Below are 19,670 nucleotides of genomic sequence, written 5' to 3'. Positions count from 1 at the left end.
GGTCCCTGAACTGAATTCCTATAAGTTGTCAGCCTCCCCACCTCCATTTCCCCAGTATAAAAGCCTCTCTAAGAAACATCATGACCTGACAAAAGATGGGAATAGACAGTGCTGGAGGGAGTATGGAAAGGAGCTGTGAACTGGTCTGGCCATTCTAGAATTCAATCTGGCCTTATGCAAAGAAGGAGACTAAACTGTCCATTCTGTTTGACTCAGAGATCCTACTATTGGGAAATTTGCCCCAAGGAGGTCATCAATCTGAAGAAATTCCCATATACACCAAAATATTTACAGTAGCATTTTTTGTAATAGTGAAGAACCGGAAACAAAGTAAATGCTCATAGATTAGGGAATGGCTAAACCAATGAATATAATGAATATAATTTAGCCATAAAAAATTATGAATATGAGGACCACAGAGAAGCCTGAAAAGATGAACTGATGCAAGGTGAAATAAAGGGGATCAGGGAAATAATATGCACAATGACTATAATGGTGTAAATGGAAAGAATAAAAATAAAACAATTGAAATTGAGCTCTTTAAAATGATAACAGCCAAGCTTGGTCCCAAAAAAGAGATGAGAAAATGCATCTCTGTTCCTTCTTTGAAGAGGTGAGCAACTATGGGTGTGGAACACTGTTCTTTCTATACAACATCCTAAGTCATACTTGGCCAATGTGTTGGTTAATTTTGTTGAATTGGTTTTTTTTTAATTTTTCTTCCTTGTTAGAAGGGTTGGCTCTCTGGGACAGGCAGGGAAGAAGAGACATATTGTCAAATGTAGGGGATTAAAAAAAAAGTATCAGTAAAATTATTTTACGGTATAAAAAAATTATCAGCCACCATTGCTGGGTAAGGAACAGAAACATTAAAATACCTGTCACGAGAAACCCTCTGAATGTCTAAGCACATGTGTATGTGCTTTTCATAATAAATATTCCTTTGAGAGTTTACTGCTATTATAACTATCGTTAATGAGGACTTACTAGGGGCCTAACACTGTTAGGAACTAGGCAGTACAAAAGAAACACGACATAGTCCCTGCACACCAGGAGGCCAAAAGTAACTACTACCAATCTGAAGGACTAGGACACTTAAATACAGCATGTCATATACCTACTGAAAGATCCTGAGAACAATGAAAAGTGTTTCTATCACTGTCAACCTTTGAGCACAATAGAAAATCAAATAGATTTAGAGGGCTTTAAAAGTTTGCAAAGTGGTTTCCTTATAACCACCTTGAGAAGACTAGAAGTATCTAAGCTGGGATTCAGACCCAGGTCCTTGCCTGATTACACGTGCAGCTTACTCTTTCTACTACAACATGTTGAATCCCAAAGGACTTAAAGATTACTCCAGCAGTCCTCATTTGCAAAATGAGGCAAATAGGCAATAATGAACATCTTGTTAGTTGTGGAAGGAGCTACTCAAGAATGTAATAATCAAATGACAAAAAGGTGTATAGCCTGTGGGGTTTCTGATTCATGCTCCATCTGCCACAGCACAAATAACTTGTTAATATGAAGCTAAGATATTATTTAGATCCCCTCCTCCTCCCAAAATTTTTTAACATGATCTGAAATCTCCTATATGGAAAATCAATAATCTTTATTACTGTAGAAAATAAAATCTGGAAAAAGGTGATAAAATCAATGGGAAAATTCCCCATCTGAATGGAGAGGCTAGAAATGCATAAATTCTTTTTTTTTTCTCCCCCCCCACCCTCCCCAAGACGGCACACAATCTGATATAGGCTTTACATTTACATATCCATTAAACATATTTTCACATTAGTGAAGTTGTAAGTAAAAATTAAAATCAATAGGAGGAACCATCAGAAAGATGAAACAAAACTCAACAGAAGATAAAAATAAGTGATAGCAATTTGACTTCCATAGTTCTTTCTTTGGATGTGGACAGCATTTTCCATCCTGAGGCCTCTGGAGATGTCTTAGATCCTCGTAATGCTGAGAAGGGTTCAGTTTAACAATCTTAGTCACTGCATAACGTGGCTGTTATTGTGTACAGAGTCCTCTTGGTTCTGCTCACTTCACTCAGCATCAGACCATATAAGTCTTTCCAGGTTTTTCTGAAGTCAGCCTGTTCATCATTTCTTATAGCACAATAGTATTCCATTACATTCATATACCACAACTTGGTCAGCCATTCCCCAATTGATGGGCATCCTCTCGATTTCCAATTCTTTGCCACCACAAAAAGAGCTGCTATGAATATTTTTGTACATGTGGGTCCTTTTCCCATTTGTTTGATCTCTTTGGGATATAGCCCCAGAAGGGTATGCACATTTTTGTAGCCCTTTGGGCATAGTTCCAAATTGTTCTCCAAAATGGTTAGATCATTTCACAACTCCACCAACAATGTATTAGTGTTCCAGATTTCCCACATCTTCTCCAACATTTATCATTTTCCTGTTTTGTCATGTTGGCCAATCTGATAGGTGTGATGTGGTACCTCAGAGTTGTTCTGATTTGCATTTCTCTAAGAAATGCATAAATTCTTAAGGAGCAATTGATGTCTATCTACTAAAGGCCTCTCTTATGATCCCATGATCTCTACTTATCCGCTCCCCACCCCAAAAAGAACAGGGATAATTTTTTAAAAACACACAGACATATACACATGATAGTAATTTGTTGGTATAAAGGTGCTGTATGGGAGAGTGTATGTGAGAGTGTGTGTGAGTGTGTGTGTGTGTGTGTGTGTGTGTGTGTGTGTGTGTTAGAGAGACAGAGACAGAAACAGAGACAGAGAGAGAAAGAAAGAAAGGGATGACATAATTGGAAAAACTAAATAAGGAAAAAAGTTGAACCTGCATAGAAATTTGGTTTCCAAGGGAGATGGGCTGAGAAGCGAATCTGGCCACTTTAGCAGATACATCCTTATAGTGGAGAAATGTGACTCATCATACCAAGCAAGCTTGAGTGAATCATCCCTTTCAGACCTTCACCCTCTTCTGATCTCATTCTGTATACCCACCAAATGACTTTTTAAATCTTAATTCAGTTCCTTAAGTAGATTTTCCTACTGGAAAGAGAAAGCAGTTTGTAAATGTTAAGAATGAATATTTGGGCTGCTTCACATTTTATATTCCTAATTATAAGTTATATTCCTAATTACAAATTAATAAATTCTAGTGTCAGTCGATCTTTTATGCATTTGCAAAGCATGTGCTAGTTTTCCCTGAACATATGCAACTCTAACTAAGATGGATAGTTAAAAGGCCAGACCCTGAACAGAAGAAGTAATGAACTTTGGAGCCTGGCCAAAAATAGTTTTATGGGAGGAATTCTTAACCTTATTTTTCTCATAGACCCCTTGAACAGTCTGGTGAAGCCTATGAGCCCCTTTCAAGTATAATGTTTCTAAATGCATAAAATTAAAAAAATAGGGTTACAGAGAAAACAAATCACACAGAAATAGTTATCAAAATATTTAAAAAACAAATTCAAAGACCCTACGTTAAAAACTCTTGCACTTCAGAAAAGCCCTCTTTTAAATTTTTTTAAATTACCAAAAAAGACAATAAAAATCTTGATTTCAAATCATATTATAAACAAGAGTTTCCTACTATTTTTCTCCATTGAGGACAGTAGAACCAGAAGACTCGGATGCTACCGTCACAAGTCCTGAAGTGCTTACAGAGAAAATAGAAATGACACTCAAGAGAACAAAGACCAGAAAGGCAGCCAAATTAAATCAAGTATATTTATAGGAGATTGAAGCTGGAGGTGATATAACTGTGAGATCTCTGGGGGTCTACATAAGGTATGTAAAGAAAGGGAAGAAAGCAAAGGGGTGGGAAAAAATTTCAGATCTTACTGATAACAAAAAAGCTGATCAAGAGGATATCAATAATCATTAACCTGATCTATAAGTGAATGAATAAGGGTATGTGTAAGAAACAAACAGGCTTTCAAAAAGATTCAAAATTGGGCCACATCTTTACCATCTCACAGCTGAATGAGACATATAGAATACAAGGTCCCATTGTACTTATTGGTTGTTGATTACCAAAAACACCCCCAAAAAACAAAAAACTTTTACTTTGGTAGAAGGAAATGCTACCACGTAAGCTATTTTACAACAAAGTACTTCCCACCCATACATCACAATCCCCTGAGATTCTTTAAAGTACATAAAAACAGAAATAATCCGGCTCAATGATCTGATAATATGCATAACGGGAAACCAAAACCAGGGAGATATATTGGGAGAATGCCAAAAGTCTTCTCCACTGTGATGAGGGAGATCTAGCACAGAGACCAGGTGATCTTCCAGCTGCTCCTACTTGCAGACGACATTGGGCTAAATGTATCAAGCCCCAAGACACTGCAGGAGCTTCCTTGGAAGAGGCCTGTAATCATTCAAAGGAGTTTGGTTTGTCCCTCCACACAAGACACACCAAACGGTGAAGATGTCTATTACCCAAGTCTCAGCATGCATACTTGAATGGACTTCCAACAGAGCCTGTCCAACAGCATGCATATCTGGCACAGACGGTACAAATGGACAATGAGCTATGTCCAGAGTTGAAAAGGCTTTGAGAGGAGTGTGGGCTGAATAGCTTTGGGGAAATTACAAAGCATTGTTACCAACACCAAGTTTCTCATAACAGCAAAGTCTCGTCTTTTCAATACAAAATTTTTCTTGGTGTTGCTGAATGGTAGTAAGACCGTGAACACCACTGCTTCTGAAGAACCAAAGATAAAGATCATAGAAAGAGAAGGTCACAGAAAGGTGTACAATGGGTGTGAGTAGGTTGCAACATGGTACTGACAAGAGATTCCAAACAACAGGAGTGAAAGAGTGAAATATGATAGAAAGAGAAGATGGGTTGCTCATATGGCAAGAATGAGGTATGATGGGGCATTACCACAGAGCTCCAATGGTACCCTCGAGATGTTGAAGAAAAGTGAGGAAAGCCTCCAGCATGCTGGGTGGACCACCCATGGAAGACTTTTGGGAGGCCATGCATAAGAGCTGTACTGGATGGGCTGCATGGATGGTGGCGTTCTGTAAGGTGGGAATATCTGAACTGATGAGATTACAAGATAGATGTGATTACTGTATACCTGTGCACCTAAAAAAAAAAACAACCCAAACCCAGAACTCATTTGCATATCAGTAACTTCAAAAATGACCTTTTAGAAAATGACAAATGTTGGAGGGGCTTCAGGTGAAAACATGAGTACACTATTGGTAGAGTTCACAATCGGTATAGCCATTCTGTAAAGCAATTTGGAATTAAGCCTCTAATGTCATTAAACTGTATATACCCTTTGACCCACTGATACCACTACTGGGCATATATCCTAAAGAGATCAAAGAAAGAAAAAAAGGACCCATATGTTCAAAAAAATTTATGATAGCTTTTTTCATAGTAGCCCCAAACTGGAAACTAAAGAGGTGCCCACTGCGAAACAAATTATGGTGTCTGAACATGATGGAATGTTATCGTGTCACAAGAAATTATAAAATGGAGTTTTAGAGATAACTGGTAAGACTATGTGAATTGATGCAGAGTAAAGTGAGCAGAATCAGGGAAATAACTCATACAATGATAACAAGGCTATAAAGACAAATAACTCTGAATGACTTAAGAATTCTGATCAATGATAAACGACTATTCCAGAGGTCTAACGATGAAGCACCTCCTGCTCAAAATGCAGAAAAAGACACGTATTATTGGACATGGCCAATGAAGGAATCTGCTTTGCCTGACTATACATATTTGTTATGATAGTTTTATTTTTTCTTTTTCTCTGTTTAGTTGAAGGGGAAGGGCAGGGGGTAGGAGAGAATAAATGCTTGTTAATTAATAAATAAATGTTAAAATGATCTCTTTTAGATTTATATAGTTCTTTAAGATCTGAAGATCTCTGAAGCTCTTCCAGGTCCTGGAGGCTTTGAAGGGCTCTATCATTGATGTGTGGTAAAGTAAAAGTTTTGAGCCAAAATACCTTGATAGACTAAGAAGCTTCTAAAAAACTTACTGGACAACTACTATTGCAGTCAGAAAAGGAAGAATACAGGGGAGAAAATGCCAGAAAAACAAACATGGAAGGAATAATAAAATAGCAAAATGAATGTTGATGAAACCAAGGATGAGGACAGTTGATGTCTCTTTGACCCTTTGGGACTATGAAAATGATTTGCAGGCATTATCTCCTTTGATCCTCCCAACAACCTTGTGAGGTGGTTAGGACAAGTACTATTCATTCCATTTTATAAACATGTAAACTGAGTATCAAGAAACAAAAGTAACTTGCCTGAAGAACAATGGACTAGGAGTCTCCTGACCTAGGTTGCGTCTCAGTGGCTCTACTGCCACTAAATGGGGGACTTTGGGCCAGTCACTTCTTTGGGCCTCAGCTTCTTAATTTTCAAAATGAGTGGGGTAGTCTAGTCAGTCCCTAAAGCCCCCTTCTCTAACATTCCTGAGGACTCATAAGACAAATGGAGCTCGATGTTCTTACCATTATTTCATAAGTGTGATCACTTTGATGCTTCTTGTACTCAAATCCTCGGGTGAAGCACTGTAAAACAGAGAAAACAAGTGACTCACAAGCTTTTCCAAGTGCTTCTTTACAGGTTAGAGAAAGATAATTTTTTTTTTCATATTTGAGTTCTTAAGATAGGATGGGGGTAGGGACCTGAACCTGTGAATTCACTGGATATAGAGAACTTCCATGAGAGGAAATACTCTCTACCATAGCAGGTAGGTACCTTCTCTACAAGGTAGGATCTTCAAGAGCTGCCTAGAGCATTGGAGGTTAAGTAGCTAGCCCTAAGTGACCCATCCCCACATATGTATAAGAGGAAAGATTTGAATTCAGGCCTTTCTAGCTTCAAGGCCAGCTCTCTCTCCATTACGATACACTGCATCTCAGTTCTTGTGATTATAAAAACTGTTTTCAAAGCCTTTTGTTTGTAGCTTCGATCAAACAGGGCACTGGCTACCACAGGCACTGATGGAGTGGCCCTCAATAGAAGGATAAAACCAACAGCCTTAACATCGGGCTTTTGTCTGCATCTCTCCATACTGATCTGACTCCTTCTGCCTGTCTGGACTAACCCAGTCATGCACTGTCATGTCTGCTATCCAAGTTTCACTGCCATCAGGTTAAGACAGAAAGCAGTATCTCAGATTATATCAAGGTCAGCAATTCTTCCCCCTGGGGTGTATTCGCTATCTCAGTGCTTTAATGTTCCCAACCAAAGCAATGTGAAGAGTGCCAAGGCACAGAAAGAAAGAGTCTGTATGGACCAAAATATTCACAGCAGAGCATTTGGGTGCAGCAGAAATAGAGGTAGGAATGCCACCCATGGTTTCGTTGGTATAGGGAATTCCCTTCTACCAGCACAGGTCAGAACTTTCTCTGTGACTTAAAGCCTTAGAGATTGGCCAAGAGCAGAGAGGTTATCTAGGTTCACACAGCCAGTACGTGTCATAGGTGAGACCTGAACCTGGATCTTTCTGTCTTCAAGGCCAGCTCTCTATCTATTAATCATAAACCCTTTGATGTAGGAAAAAAAACAAACACAAAACCAAAAACAAAACAAAAGCCAGACACAATGACAAGGGAGTGGTTGAACAGACTGTAGTACATGGAATACTAGTGAATCATTAGAACCTACCAATGGAAGGAATTCAGAGAACCTGGAAAAATTTCTCTAATTGAAGAGCAAAGCAAGCAAGGAAGAAAATACACTATAACTAAGGAAAGAAGGAAACAAAACACACTATAATTAAGATATAAATGAAAAGAACACTTAAAAAAAAAGGCAAATCCAGTATACATTGTAATAACCATCACTGGCCCTGAAAGAAATGAGGAAATGTACTACTCCTCGTTTTCTGAAGGAATGGGGGTCTACAGGGTAGAATGTCGCATACCCCATTGCACATGGTCACTCTGTAGGTTGGTTTTGCTTAAATTTTTTCTCTATATAAAGAAGGATTCCTTGGATGGAGAATATATCTAGAAAAGATCATGATGTGAAAATAAATAGCATCAATACAACTTAGTATTTAAAAGGAATAAATAAACAAGGGGAGAAAGGGACAAGTATTAAGGTAAAAGGGAGAACAACACCTACCATGTTTGCTCCCAAAACATGATCCAAAACACCAGAACCCAGAAGACCTGAGTTCAAATCTGCCCTCAGTCACTTTCTAGCTGTGTGACCCTGGGCAAGTGACTTAACCTCTGTTTACCTCTGTTTCTTCATCTGTAAAATGGGAACAATAATAGCACCTACCTCCCAGGGTTGTTGTGAGGCTCAAAGGAGATAATAATTGTAAAGCATTTAGCACAGTGTCTGGCACAAAGTAAGCACTACATAAAGGTTAGCTATCATCATCATTATCACTTTAATAAGGGACAATGACAAGCTGGCTAGAGTCCATAGGAAGATGACCAAGATGCTGAATTGAAAGGATAGTTACCATGTAATCAATATGCTGGCTAAAGAAAACTCAGGATGTTTAGTCTGGAGAGGAGAGAATTTATGGGGGTCATGATATTTGTCTTCAAATAACTTTAATGTAGGGAAAGTTAGGTGATGCAGCGGATAGAGCACCAGCCCTGCAGTCAGGAGCACCTGAGTTCAAATCCAGCCTCCGACATTTGACACTTACTAGCTGTGTGACCCTGGGCAGAGTCACTTAACCCCACTGCCTAGCAAAAAAACAAAAAAAACCCAAATAACTTTAATGTAGCAAGGAAATTAGACTTGCTTCTTGACCCCAGAGGGCAGAAATAGCTGATGCAGTGGATAGAGTGCCAAGCCTAGAGTAAGGAAGACTCATTTTCATGAGTTTAAATCCTGTCTCAGACACTTACTAGTTGTGTGATTCTGGGCAAGTCATTTACCCCTGTTTGCATCAGTTTCCTCATCTGTAAAATGAGCTGCAGAAGGAAATGGCAAACCACTACAGCATCTTTGCCAAGAAAACCCCAAATGGGGTCATGAAGAATTGGACATGACTGAAATGACTGCACAACAGCTTCAGAGAAAGCAGGTTTCAGTTCAGGATAAGGAGAGTCTGCCTAACAGCTAGAGCTGTCCAACAATGAGATATGCTGCCTCAGGAAACAGAACTATCCCCTCATTAGAGGTGTTCCAGAAAGGGCTGTCTGACCCTGTCAGGGATGTTTTGGAGGAAATTCTTGGACTGGTTGGGATACTGGACTAGTTGACCTCTACAGTCATCTTCATTAACACAAAAGTTCTATAGTTTTAGTGTGAGCGATGGTGTACACAGGAGAGATGAACTTAAAGAAGTATGTTCCAGCATTAATCTCCTTCTATACTATGCCAATAGATCTAGGATAGGAGAAACAAGTGATCAGAACTTTGATCAATGCGGTGCCTACTCATGACTTCAGAGGACTGATGGCGAAGCATGTCTCCTGCCTCCAAGCAGAAAGGTGGTAAACTACAGGCATGAAGTAAGACATACATTTTTAGACACAGATTGCGTGTTCGTTTTGCTCAACTGTCCTTGTTACAAAGGAGAGCTATTTTGGGGGGTGGGGGTGTCATTAGGAAGTAAGTGATTTTTTAAAAAGGGCATCAATAAAATGTTTTAAAAGGAAAAAAAGAGAGAGATGCAAATGTCTGGGCTACTTTGTGAGTTACCTGCAAGCAGAGGAGGAATGGAGGAGGTCCACATTCAGCACATTTGATATAGGGCTCCATGAGATAAGAAGAGCAACCCCGGCAGGGGGGATTATCAAAGGGGTCATCTAGAAAAAGAGGAAAAAAAGAAAAAAATTATGGCTATTTTTGTCTTAATTTATTCATATATTTGTGATTTTTTTACACCATCTTCTTTTCCAAATACATCCCAATGTCTCCCTTCCAAAGAAAGCCATCTTTTATAACAAAAACAAAAACAAACCAAAAAAAAGGTAAAAAAGCAGGTCAGCAAAATTAACCAACACATCAAGTGAATCTGACAGGGAAAGGTGTATTTTCTCCTATCTTTTTCATGGCCAAGGTTCATCATTAAGTACATAGCATTCAGGGTTTTCTGCCTTTTCTCATTATTGCCAATTTGCCAGGCATGAGGTAGAAATCTTGAGTTGTTTTGATTTTCCTTTCTCTTACAGTTAAGTGACTTGGAGTAATCTTTCACATGGTTGTTTATAGTTCACAATTCTTCTTTTAAGACCCGTTTGTTCTCTGTGGTGAATGGTTCTCAGTATTATATATTTGTGTAGTTTCATATATATCTTGAACATCATACTCTTAGTGTAGAGATTGGAGAGATATTCAAAATAATTTTTCCCCCGAATCAAGAGCTTCCTTTCTTATTCTAATACCATTGATTTTGTTCCTGTAAAAAGCTTTGCAATTTGATGTAACTAAAATTATCTGTTTTATCTTGGGTAACAGCCTCTCTCCTTTGTGGAGTTAATAATCTCTCCCCTAGTCATGGCTGTGAAAGTTACCTGTTCTAGTTCTCTTCTAATTCTTCTTTTACAGCATGACCTTTAATATTCAGGTCACATAGTCGCTTTTCATTTTATTGTGGCATTTGCTATAAGATGTGAATCTAAAACTAATTTCTCCTAAACTGCTTTATGGTTTTCCCAGAAGTTCTTATCCAATAGGGAGCTCTTTATCAGGTAATTTATGTTGGCAGGTTTAATCAAACAGTGAGTTATTGAGTTTGACAGTTTCTGATTCTTCCTTATCTAGTCTGTTTCACCAATCTACTTTTGTATTTTTTTAATAACCAGTAGCAAACAGTTCTAAAGATTACTACTTGACAGTGCAATTGGAGATCTGGGCATGCCAGCCCCACTCCATTTCATTCCTGAGATCCAGGCTTTTTGTTCCTGCAAATGGACACTGTTATTGCTTTGTCTGTCTCTATAATGCATTCCCCATAGACATAAGCTGAAAAGAGCACTTCAGCATCCCTGAAAACCCAGGATTTTATAGTGACAACCCAGGGACCCTGTGTAAACACCCTCACCGAGGGGAGGATGAGCTCACACATACAAAGGCGATAACTCTCCAAGGTCCTGCCCAGCTTGACAGTTCTATGACTCAAATACACCAGAGAACTGTCAGTAATTTTTAAAAATAACTGCTTCGCTTTCTACTACTGATGCAGGTTCCACCCTATGTCAAGTGCTGTAACTTACTGAGAAACAGAAAGAACTCCTAACTTCAAGAAACTTCCAGACACAAGTCTGATAGAAGGGGACTGAAGAAACTGACAGGGACAGTGACTGTAGAGAGTATTTTTGCGTAATTATTTTTCTTTATTAGAAGGGAGGGTTCAATGTAGAGGGAAAAGAAATGTCCACAAATGACTATGATGTAAAAACAAAAGACATCAATAAAATTTGTTTTTTCCTTAAGTGTACCTTTAAATGTACTTTTGGGGATATGTACACACACACATGCACACATGTATACAATACATGCATGACTCTAGATATGCATGCACACATGTGTATATACATGTATGCATACACCTATATATATACAGGCATGTGTGTGTGGAGGTATGCACTATGTGGGCATGTATATGAATATATGTGTGTGGGTTTGCATGTATAGCTGCATATATTTATATTACGTCCATTTATATATATATATATATTTACGTGTATGTATGTGTATAGGCACAAACATATATACAGACACAGATGTACAGATATACACACATATACACACACATACAAACATGGGAACACTGGTTCCCGTGCCCTTTCCTAGTCCCAGGAATGAACCTCTTTTAATGGCTAGAGTCTTCATCAATTATGTGAATAGAATAATGGAAGATGACTGCACCATAACAAATGATGAACATAAAGAATTTGAAGAACCCTGGGTCACCTTGTATGAAATGACATGGGAGGACGCACACGGAATCAGGACAATTTATGTGATGACAACAATCATGTAAAAGGCAAATACCACTGATGGCCTTCAGAACTCCAATCGATGAAGTATCCAATCTTGACTTACAACCGTTCTGGAAAGCAATTTAGAATTACACAAAAAAATAACTAAAATGTCTATCTTTGCTGCAGTGAAACACACCTCCCTCCCCTCAGGAGACACGTGGTGGTGACCTGCGGGTGCAGGAGCTGCTCTGTAGTGCTCAAATATGACCAATGTGCTTATTTGTCACTTAATGAAAAGACAATATTCAGTTTGGGGGGTGGGGTGCCAGAGAAGGAGGGAGTCATTAGAAAATAACAGCAATGTAAAAAAAAATTATGAATTTTTTTTAAAAGAATGAAACCTGTTCCTTGCTTTCAATGACCACATATTCAGAAATACTAGTGATGTGACTGACATCTGAGGCTCTAAAAATTCAAGGAACAGAGCTGCAGTCCCCCATACTTAGCTTCCCTGCAGTTTAAGCTGCCTTAGCAAGGTTGTTTTCTGTGATGGAGGATAAAAGTTTAAGAAAACATGAGCTCTGAAGGCAAATGAAAGGAAATGAATCTGTAGAGCCTGGGGCAGGGTTTTGTGGGGTTTTTTTTAATGTATTATAATAGCATTTACCACTTGAAGCACAGAAAACACCGCTCACCAGCCAACCACCTCTGGCTGTGGTGATTATTACTTCTTCTAAATGAGGATCTAGGAAAAAAAATGACTAAGAAAGAAATGTGCCCTTTCTGACATAGGCCCTGAATTCCATAGATAAGAACATAAGGGAATGGAATCAGAGAAAGGACCTTAGAACTTATCCAGCTCAAATCCTATTCAATCAACTTGGGATGTAGGAATCCCCACCCACAACATCCTAACAGGTAATCTCATCTGCTCGAATGCCTCCAGTGACAGAGAATTCACTACCTAATGAGAAAATATTGTGCCCAATTTCTTCTCATTTTAAATCTGGTGTATGGGTAGACAATGCATTAAATATTCAATACTACATTGCACAGGCCAACTTTTTACTAAAGAAAGCCGGTTTTTACTAAACTCAAGATAATTTCCCTCCTTGGTCCCTTATGCTTTCCCTATATATGGCTGCTTAACCTTCCTAATTCAGGTTCTAGAATCATGGGATCACAAATTTAGAGCTGGAAGGACCTCAGAATCCATCTAGCCCAACTCCCTCATTTTACAGATGAGAAAACTGAGGCTTAGGGAGATAAAGCAACTTGCTCAAAGTCCTACAGATGGTGAGTGGCAGTCAGGATTTGAACCCAAGACCTAGTGCCTTTTCCATGAATTTCCAGTGTTGAAATCATTTAAGAAAGTAGAATAACCTTCAGAAGGAGACAGACAGAATTGGAAAGAGGCTAAATGGAGATTTTCTTGAAAAAACGCTATCGGGGGGGCAGCAAGGTGGCACAGTGGATAGAGCACCAGCCCTGCAGTCAGGAGCACCTGAGTTCAAATCTGGCCTCAGACACATAACACTTACTAGCTGTGTGACCCCGGGCAAGTCACTTAACCCCACTGCCTAACCAAAAAACAAAACAAAACAAAAAAACACGCTGTCAGGGGAATAGAAATGATCATCCATAAAGCCTTTTTCCAACCCTTGGCCCAATGAATCCCCCAAACCCAGTAACAGAATTTCATGTTTCAAATGCCAAGAATACTTATTGTGAAGCTGGAGGATGTGAGGATAGGGAAATAGAAATCTTCTGAATGGAAGTGGCTGCCTGAATTTATCCCCAAAAGATAATTTCTTACAGATTTCTTTCCTTTACCCAACAAATATTTATTGCTGATAATGCTTGATTCCTTAACTAAAGTCCTACTCCAATGCCCCATTGTGGAACAGACATGATCCCAGGTTCTTTTTTTTTTTTTTGGTGAGGCAATTGGGGTTAAGAGACTTGCCCCGAGTCACACAGCTAGTGAGTGTTATGTGTCTGAAGCCACATTTGAACTCAGGTCCTCCTAAGTCCAGGGCTGGTGCTCTATCCACTGCGTCACCTAGCTGTCCCCCTCCCCAAGTTCTTAAAGGCTAAAGTAGTAGAGTTCCATCTCTGAAAAGGTCTCCCAAGACAGAAGTACTGGATTGTGTAGCTGTGATTTGAGGACCAGTCTAGTGACAGCCCTCACTAAAGGGCTGGCCAGTAGCTGATGAATTGTTTTTAGCCACAGAAACTCATCAAACTCTATTTTAAGACACAGAAGAATTGGGATCTATGCCAGTGGAAGGTGGACACATACTGACAAAAGCAGATTCTTAAAATAATGATTGATATTGTTATTGTTGTTGGGGATATATTCCAAAAAAATAAATTCTACCTAAAAAGGGGGCTTTTCTTTTTCCTTCAGTTGGCCTGTTACAATCACTGGTTATGAACACATCACTCATGCTGTGTCTTGAGAGATTCTGTTGCTAAAATGTTATTGCTCTCTCTCTTTTTTTTTTTAAACATCACCTTAATTTCAAAACATGTCCCTCTTCCCTCCACCTCACAACAAGCCATTCCTTCAAAGGACAAAGAAAAAAGAAAAAAATCAGTTCAGTAAAAACAGCCAATACACAAACCAAGCCTGACAGCATATAAAGTGTTCCATGCTCACAGTCCCCTAACTCAGCAAAAAAGGAAGGGAGACACGTTTCCTTATGTCTTCTTTGAGGAAACCTTTGGGCCTCATAATGACACAGTGCTCATTCTCACTGTTGTTAATGTTTCCATTTATGTTGCTTCGGTCACCAAATACACTTTGCTCAGTATCAAGGGCTAGAAATCTCCCCATGCTCCTCTACATTCTTCACATTCATTAAAGAAATCCTATTGCTTTTTAAAATCAAGGTTTAGCCTGGAAAGACTTACATGAACCGATGCAGAGTGAAGGGAGCAGAACCAGGAGAATGTTGTGCACAGTAACAACCGTGTGTGATGACCAACTTTGATAGACTTAGCCCTTCTCAGCAATGCAAGGATCTAAGACAATTCCAAAGGACCCATGATGAAAAATGCTATCTGCCTCCAGAGAAAGAACCGATGGAGTCTGAATGCAGCTCAAAGCGTATTATTTTTCACTTTCTTTCTTTTTTTTGTGGTTTTTTTTTGTGTGTCTTCTTTTACAACATGACTAATATGTAAATATGTTTTGCATGATTGAACATATATAACCTATATCAAATTGCTTACCATCTCAGGAAGGAGGGGAAGAAGGGAGGAAGAGAATTTGGAACTCAAAATTTTTAAAAAATGAATGTTAAAAATTGTCTTTACATGTAATTGGGAAAAAAATTTTAAAAATATATATTTTTTTAAAATCAAGGTTTAAGGGACAACTAGGTGGCACAGCAGATACAGCACTGGTCCTAGAGTCAGGAGGATCTGAATTCAAATCCAGCCTCAGACACTTGACACTTACTAGCTGTGTGACCCTAGGCAAGCCACTTAACCCCACTGCCTAGCTCCCCCCCCCAAAAAAAATAAATCAAGGTTTAGGAAGATTTCTTTTTTAAAACACCTAAGAAACTGAAATAGGAACAAAAGAAATGAAGACTGCATAATTCTAATGACCAAGGCTGGCTGCAGAGAAGAACTGAGAAGATACACCTTTATCCCTTCATTGCCGAGGTGGAGGACTATGGATACGGAATGGTGCATGTACTATCTGTATTGATAAGCTGGTTGGTTTTATTGATCCATGGTCTTTTCCATTCTTGTAAAATCTTTGTTACAAGGGATGACTAGTTGGATGGAGGTGGGAGAAGAATAGTTTCAGAAATAAATGTGATGTAAAAACAAAAGACACCAATAAAAATGAGAAAATTGCTATTAGAAAGGGAAAAAAAAGGGGGAGAAATCAAGCTTTAGGATAACCATAGTAGCCTCATACTCTGGCAATTTTCTGCATCATTTTCCACTAATTTCAGAACAAGGGTGTCTTCTCACTACCTTATAGGGACTGGGCAATGAACAGAAACGATTGTAATCTGGTTTGATGTGTTTCAAGCAGTTTCAGAATCAGATGCACAAAAGGCCTTTACAGGTAGACCCACAATGTTTCATCCCTGCCCTCCCTTGCCTGCCCTAAATGCCACCAAGAGTCACCTGAGTTCATACTCACTACTGAAGGAGCCCAATCTGTCCATTCCCACACTGGCAGAGGCTGCAGCTCCGGTCGTCCTCTACATGGGAAGTCTCCCTCAAAGCCCGATCCCAGCACCTGTCAACAAATCCCTGGGGCGATCCCTAGAAACAGACAAAGTCAATGAAGGAGGCACACAGTGGAGGGAAAAGGAGGGCAAGGATGAAGAAGTGCCAGCAGGGAATGGAACGAGCACAGGACTTAAGAGCCAGAAGACCTAGGTTCCAGTCCCAGGCCTGCCAATCACTAGCAAGTCACTGTATTTATTTCATATGTACTTATATCTGGTCACATTGTCTCCCCAACAGAATATAAAACCTTGGGGGTTGGAACTATTTAGTTTTTGGCTTTGTATTCTGAGCACCTAGCTGAGTACCTGGCATACAGCAGATGTTTAATAAATGTCATATTCTCCTGACTCTTCAGGACCCCTTTTGGGGTTTTCTTGGTGAAGATACTGGAGCAGTTTGCCGTTTCCTTCTCCAGCTCATTTTACAGATGAGGAACCAGAGACAAACAGGGTTAAGTGACTTGCCCAGGGTCACACAGCTAGTTAAGTGTCTAAGGCCAGATTTAAACCCATGAGGATGAGTCTTCCTGATTCCAAGCCCAGTGTTCTATCCACTGTACCACCCAGCTGCCCTCCTAGTAGATACTTAATAAATGCTTATTGACTGACTCTTCCCTGAGTAGCTTAATGAATTGCAGACACTAAGTATTTCCCTGAATGAATGAATAATTTACATAGCATTGTGCTAAGCACTTTATAACTATTATCTCTTTTGATCCTCACAACAATCCTTGCAGGGTACTATTATTATCCCTACTTTACAGATAAAAAAACTGAGGCAAACAGTCACAGAGTTTAAGTGACTTGCCCAGGGTCACACACCTACTAAATGTCTCAGGCTGGATTTGAACTCAGGAAGATGAATCTTCCTGATTCCAGGTCTCTGAAAACTCTGATAAGGGTTAGCAATTACTACTATAAAGGGAGCCAGGTAGTATAGTGGAAAGAGTGCCAGACGTGGAGTTAGTAGTGAACCTGCCTCCAACATGTCCAAGCTATGAGACCCTGGACAAGTCACTTAACCTGTCTGCCTCTGTTTCCTCATCTGTAAAATATAAGAAATAGTTCCAGGGTTGCTGTGAGGATCAAATGAGAAAATATTGGTAAAGTGGTTTTACAAACCCTAAAGCATTTGAGATATTTTTATATTTATATATATATATATATATATATGACCATGGATTTAGAGCAGGAAGGCCAACTAGTCCAACTTACTCATTTTACAGGTTAAGTGACTTGACCAGGGTCATACAAACAACAGTTCTGGCAGGGAGAGAGTACTGGTGATTTTTGCTCTGTTAGGAAGTCAGGGAAGAACAGACTGCTCCCATTCCACAGATGGAAAAACTGAGGCTGCGGGGGTGGGGGCAGGGCTTGAAAGAGGAGGGGCTCTCAGCGTAGGGGCCGGCCGGGGAGTCAATAGGGGTCGCGTGCGCGGCTCCCGGGAGGCCCCGCGCGCTGGCTCGCTCCCCGCCCCGCCCCCCTCCGCTCTACTCCAGCCGGCGCGGTCGCTGCGTGACCACGCGTGCCTCCCCGCTCGCTCCTCTACGTCGGCCTCGACGCCGGCCTCGGCCCGGGACCCCGCGCGCCCGCCCGCCCGCTCACGCCCGCCAGTTCCCTCCCCTCCTCCCCCCCGCCTACGGGCCCCCGCGCCCCACCCCCCTGCCCCTCGCCCCGCGGCCTCGCGCCTCACCTCGCCGCGTCCCCCTCCTCCAGAGCCAGGAAGCCCTGAGCCGTTCGCGCGCACGCAGGCGAGGAGTGTGCGCGCGCGCCTATGGCCCGTCCCCTCGCTGTTCCTCCGAGCATGCGCGCTTCCGCGGCCTTTGGTTCGCTCTCGGGGCGTGTGTGCCGCTACCTGGATGGTACGTGCAGGTGTTTTTAATCTGGATCGCCCTACAGAGCAGGAAAAAATAGCTTTCCACGTGCAGCTCATGCATAAAATCCAACCAGCATTTATTAAGCACCTACTGTGCGTGGACCAAGCGCTGTGCTAGGCGCTAAGGATAAAAAGGCAAAACGCTCCATTTTCAGAGTCCGGGCGTTTTCACTGGTTGTCCCCCATGCCAGGAATGCTTTTTCTTGTTTCTTGTCTTACGGCTTCCCTGGCTTTCTTCAAGTCTCAGCTAAAGTCCTGCCATCTGCCAGAACCTTATCTAGTCCTCCTTAATCATGTTAATTATCTTCAACGTAAGATTTTGTTCAATCTTGTAAATCGATCTTTACCAATCTTATTTATTATCTCCAATTAATCTTGTCCATTTTTTGTTTAGACATAGTTGTTTGCATGTTCTCTCATTAGAGTGAAAGCCCCTGGAGGGGAAGGGCTTGGCTTTGTATTACCAGTGCTTGGCACATTAGTAGGCCCTTAATACGTGTTTTTTGATTTGAAGTAGTCTGTTTCTAAAAAGGTTACATTATACGGGGGAACACAACCTGGGCTCAAGGCAATAGAAAATATATTGATACAATTTTAAGAGGGATAGAGATAACTATGGAGAATAAGGAAAGGCCCATCCAGATCCCTGCACCAAAAATCTGAAACAGAAGCTCCAGTTCTGCTTCATTTTCGTTTATGAAGCACCTGTTAACATGCCAGGTACTGTGCTAAGCGCTTCTATCTTGCTAACTTACAGCTTTGTGACTTTGGACAACACTGGATGATCTCCTAGGTCCCTTCCAGATCTCACATTCTGTAGTCCTGAGTCATTTATTTATCATCTCCTGGCCTCACTTTTTTCATCTGTAAACCAGGGATAAAAATAAATCATCTATCCCACAGGGAATATTTTATACTTAAAATGATAAACAAATGGAAGTTAGCTGGTGTTCTGATTACTATTAATAGAAGGGATGGAATGTGGGAGAAAGTAGTTGTGCCCCCTGAAATCAAGCTAAAGGTGGGGCTTTCCCAATTTTTCTTACTTTTTTATGGATCAGGGTATTTACAGCTGGAAAGGGACTCTAGATATCACCTGATCCAAGAAAATCATTTTATAAATAAGAGAACTGAGGCTGAAAGAGGGGAATGCCCCAGGTCACAGGTATCAGATAGAAGATTGGAACCCAAGTCTTCTTGACTAAAATTTAGGATTCTTGCCACTATTCCACCCAAACTAGTCTTTCTGTCACAAATTTGTTCATTTCCTTAATTTTTTTTTCCTATTGTATGTACATATTGGGCGAATGAATGTCTTAAATTTAGAGCCCTCTGCGTGTAGTAGTTCTGCATTCATTCATCAAATATTGATTAAGAGCTGAACCATGAAAAAACAAAACAAAACAAAAAAAAAGGGGGCAGCTAGGTGGCACAGTGGATAGAGCACAGACCCTGGATTCAGGAGGACCTGAGTTCAAATTCAGCCTTAGACATATAACACTAGCTGTATGACCCTGGGCAAGTCACTTAACCCCATTGCCTAGCCAAATAAAAACAAAACCAGAGCTGAACCATCCTTTTTAACAACAATATTGTCCCCTCAATACCATATGGCAGCAAATCATAGAACATAGAAATCA

The 19,670-nt window shown here is 40.3% G+C and overlaps 1 protein-coding gene across 8 annotated transcripts in view; it reads right to left on the bottom strand.

Moving 5' to 3' along the window:
• TADA2A (transcriptional adaptor 2A) overlaps positions 1-17,954 on the bottom strand; it is a 63,057-nt gene extending 45,103 nt beyond the window's left edge. For 3 of the 8 annotated variants that reach the window (XM_078156112.1, XM_020991766.2, XM_020991768.2), the window contains exons 1-4: positions 17,848-17,953; positions 16,064-16,188; positions 9,668-9,774; positions 6,499-6,558 (exon numbers count right to left, since the gene is read on the bottom strand). In XM_078156112.1, coding sequence (XP_078012238.1) covers positions 6,499-6,558; positions 9,668-9,774; positions 16,064-16,088 — 192 coding nt within the window. In that variant the 5' untranslated portion in view covers positions 16,089-16,188; positions 17,848-17,953. Of the gene's footprint in view, positions 1-2,831; positions 3,405-6,498; positions 6,559-9,667; positions 9,775-11,965; positions 12,024-16,047; positions 16,189-17,847 lie in introns of those variants that run through there. The other 5 variants (XR_013487248.1, XM_020991770.2, XM_020991769.2 and 2 more) reach the window with 4 other exon arrangements.
• Positions 17,955-19,670: the final 1,716 nt, after the last annotated feature.

This window comes from Phascolarctos cinereus, unplaced genomic scaffold, assembly GCF_003287225.1.
Source record: "Phascolarctos cinereus isolate Bilbo 61053 unplaced genomic scaffold, phaCin_HiC Scaffold_5;HRSCAF=322, whole genome shotgun sequence".
Classification (NCBI taxonomy): Eukaryota; Metazoa; Chordata; class Mammalia; order Diprotodontia; family Phascolarctidae; genus Phascolarctos; species Phascolarctos cinereus.
The sequence above is the reverse complement of the archived record's forward strand: the minus strand, read 5'-3'. Positions and strand labels throughout refer to the sequence as shown.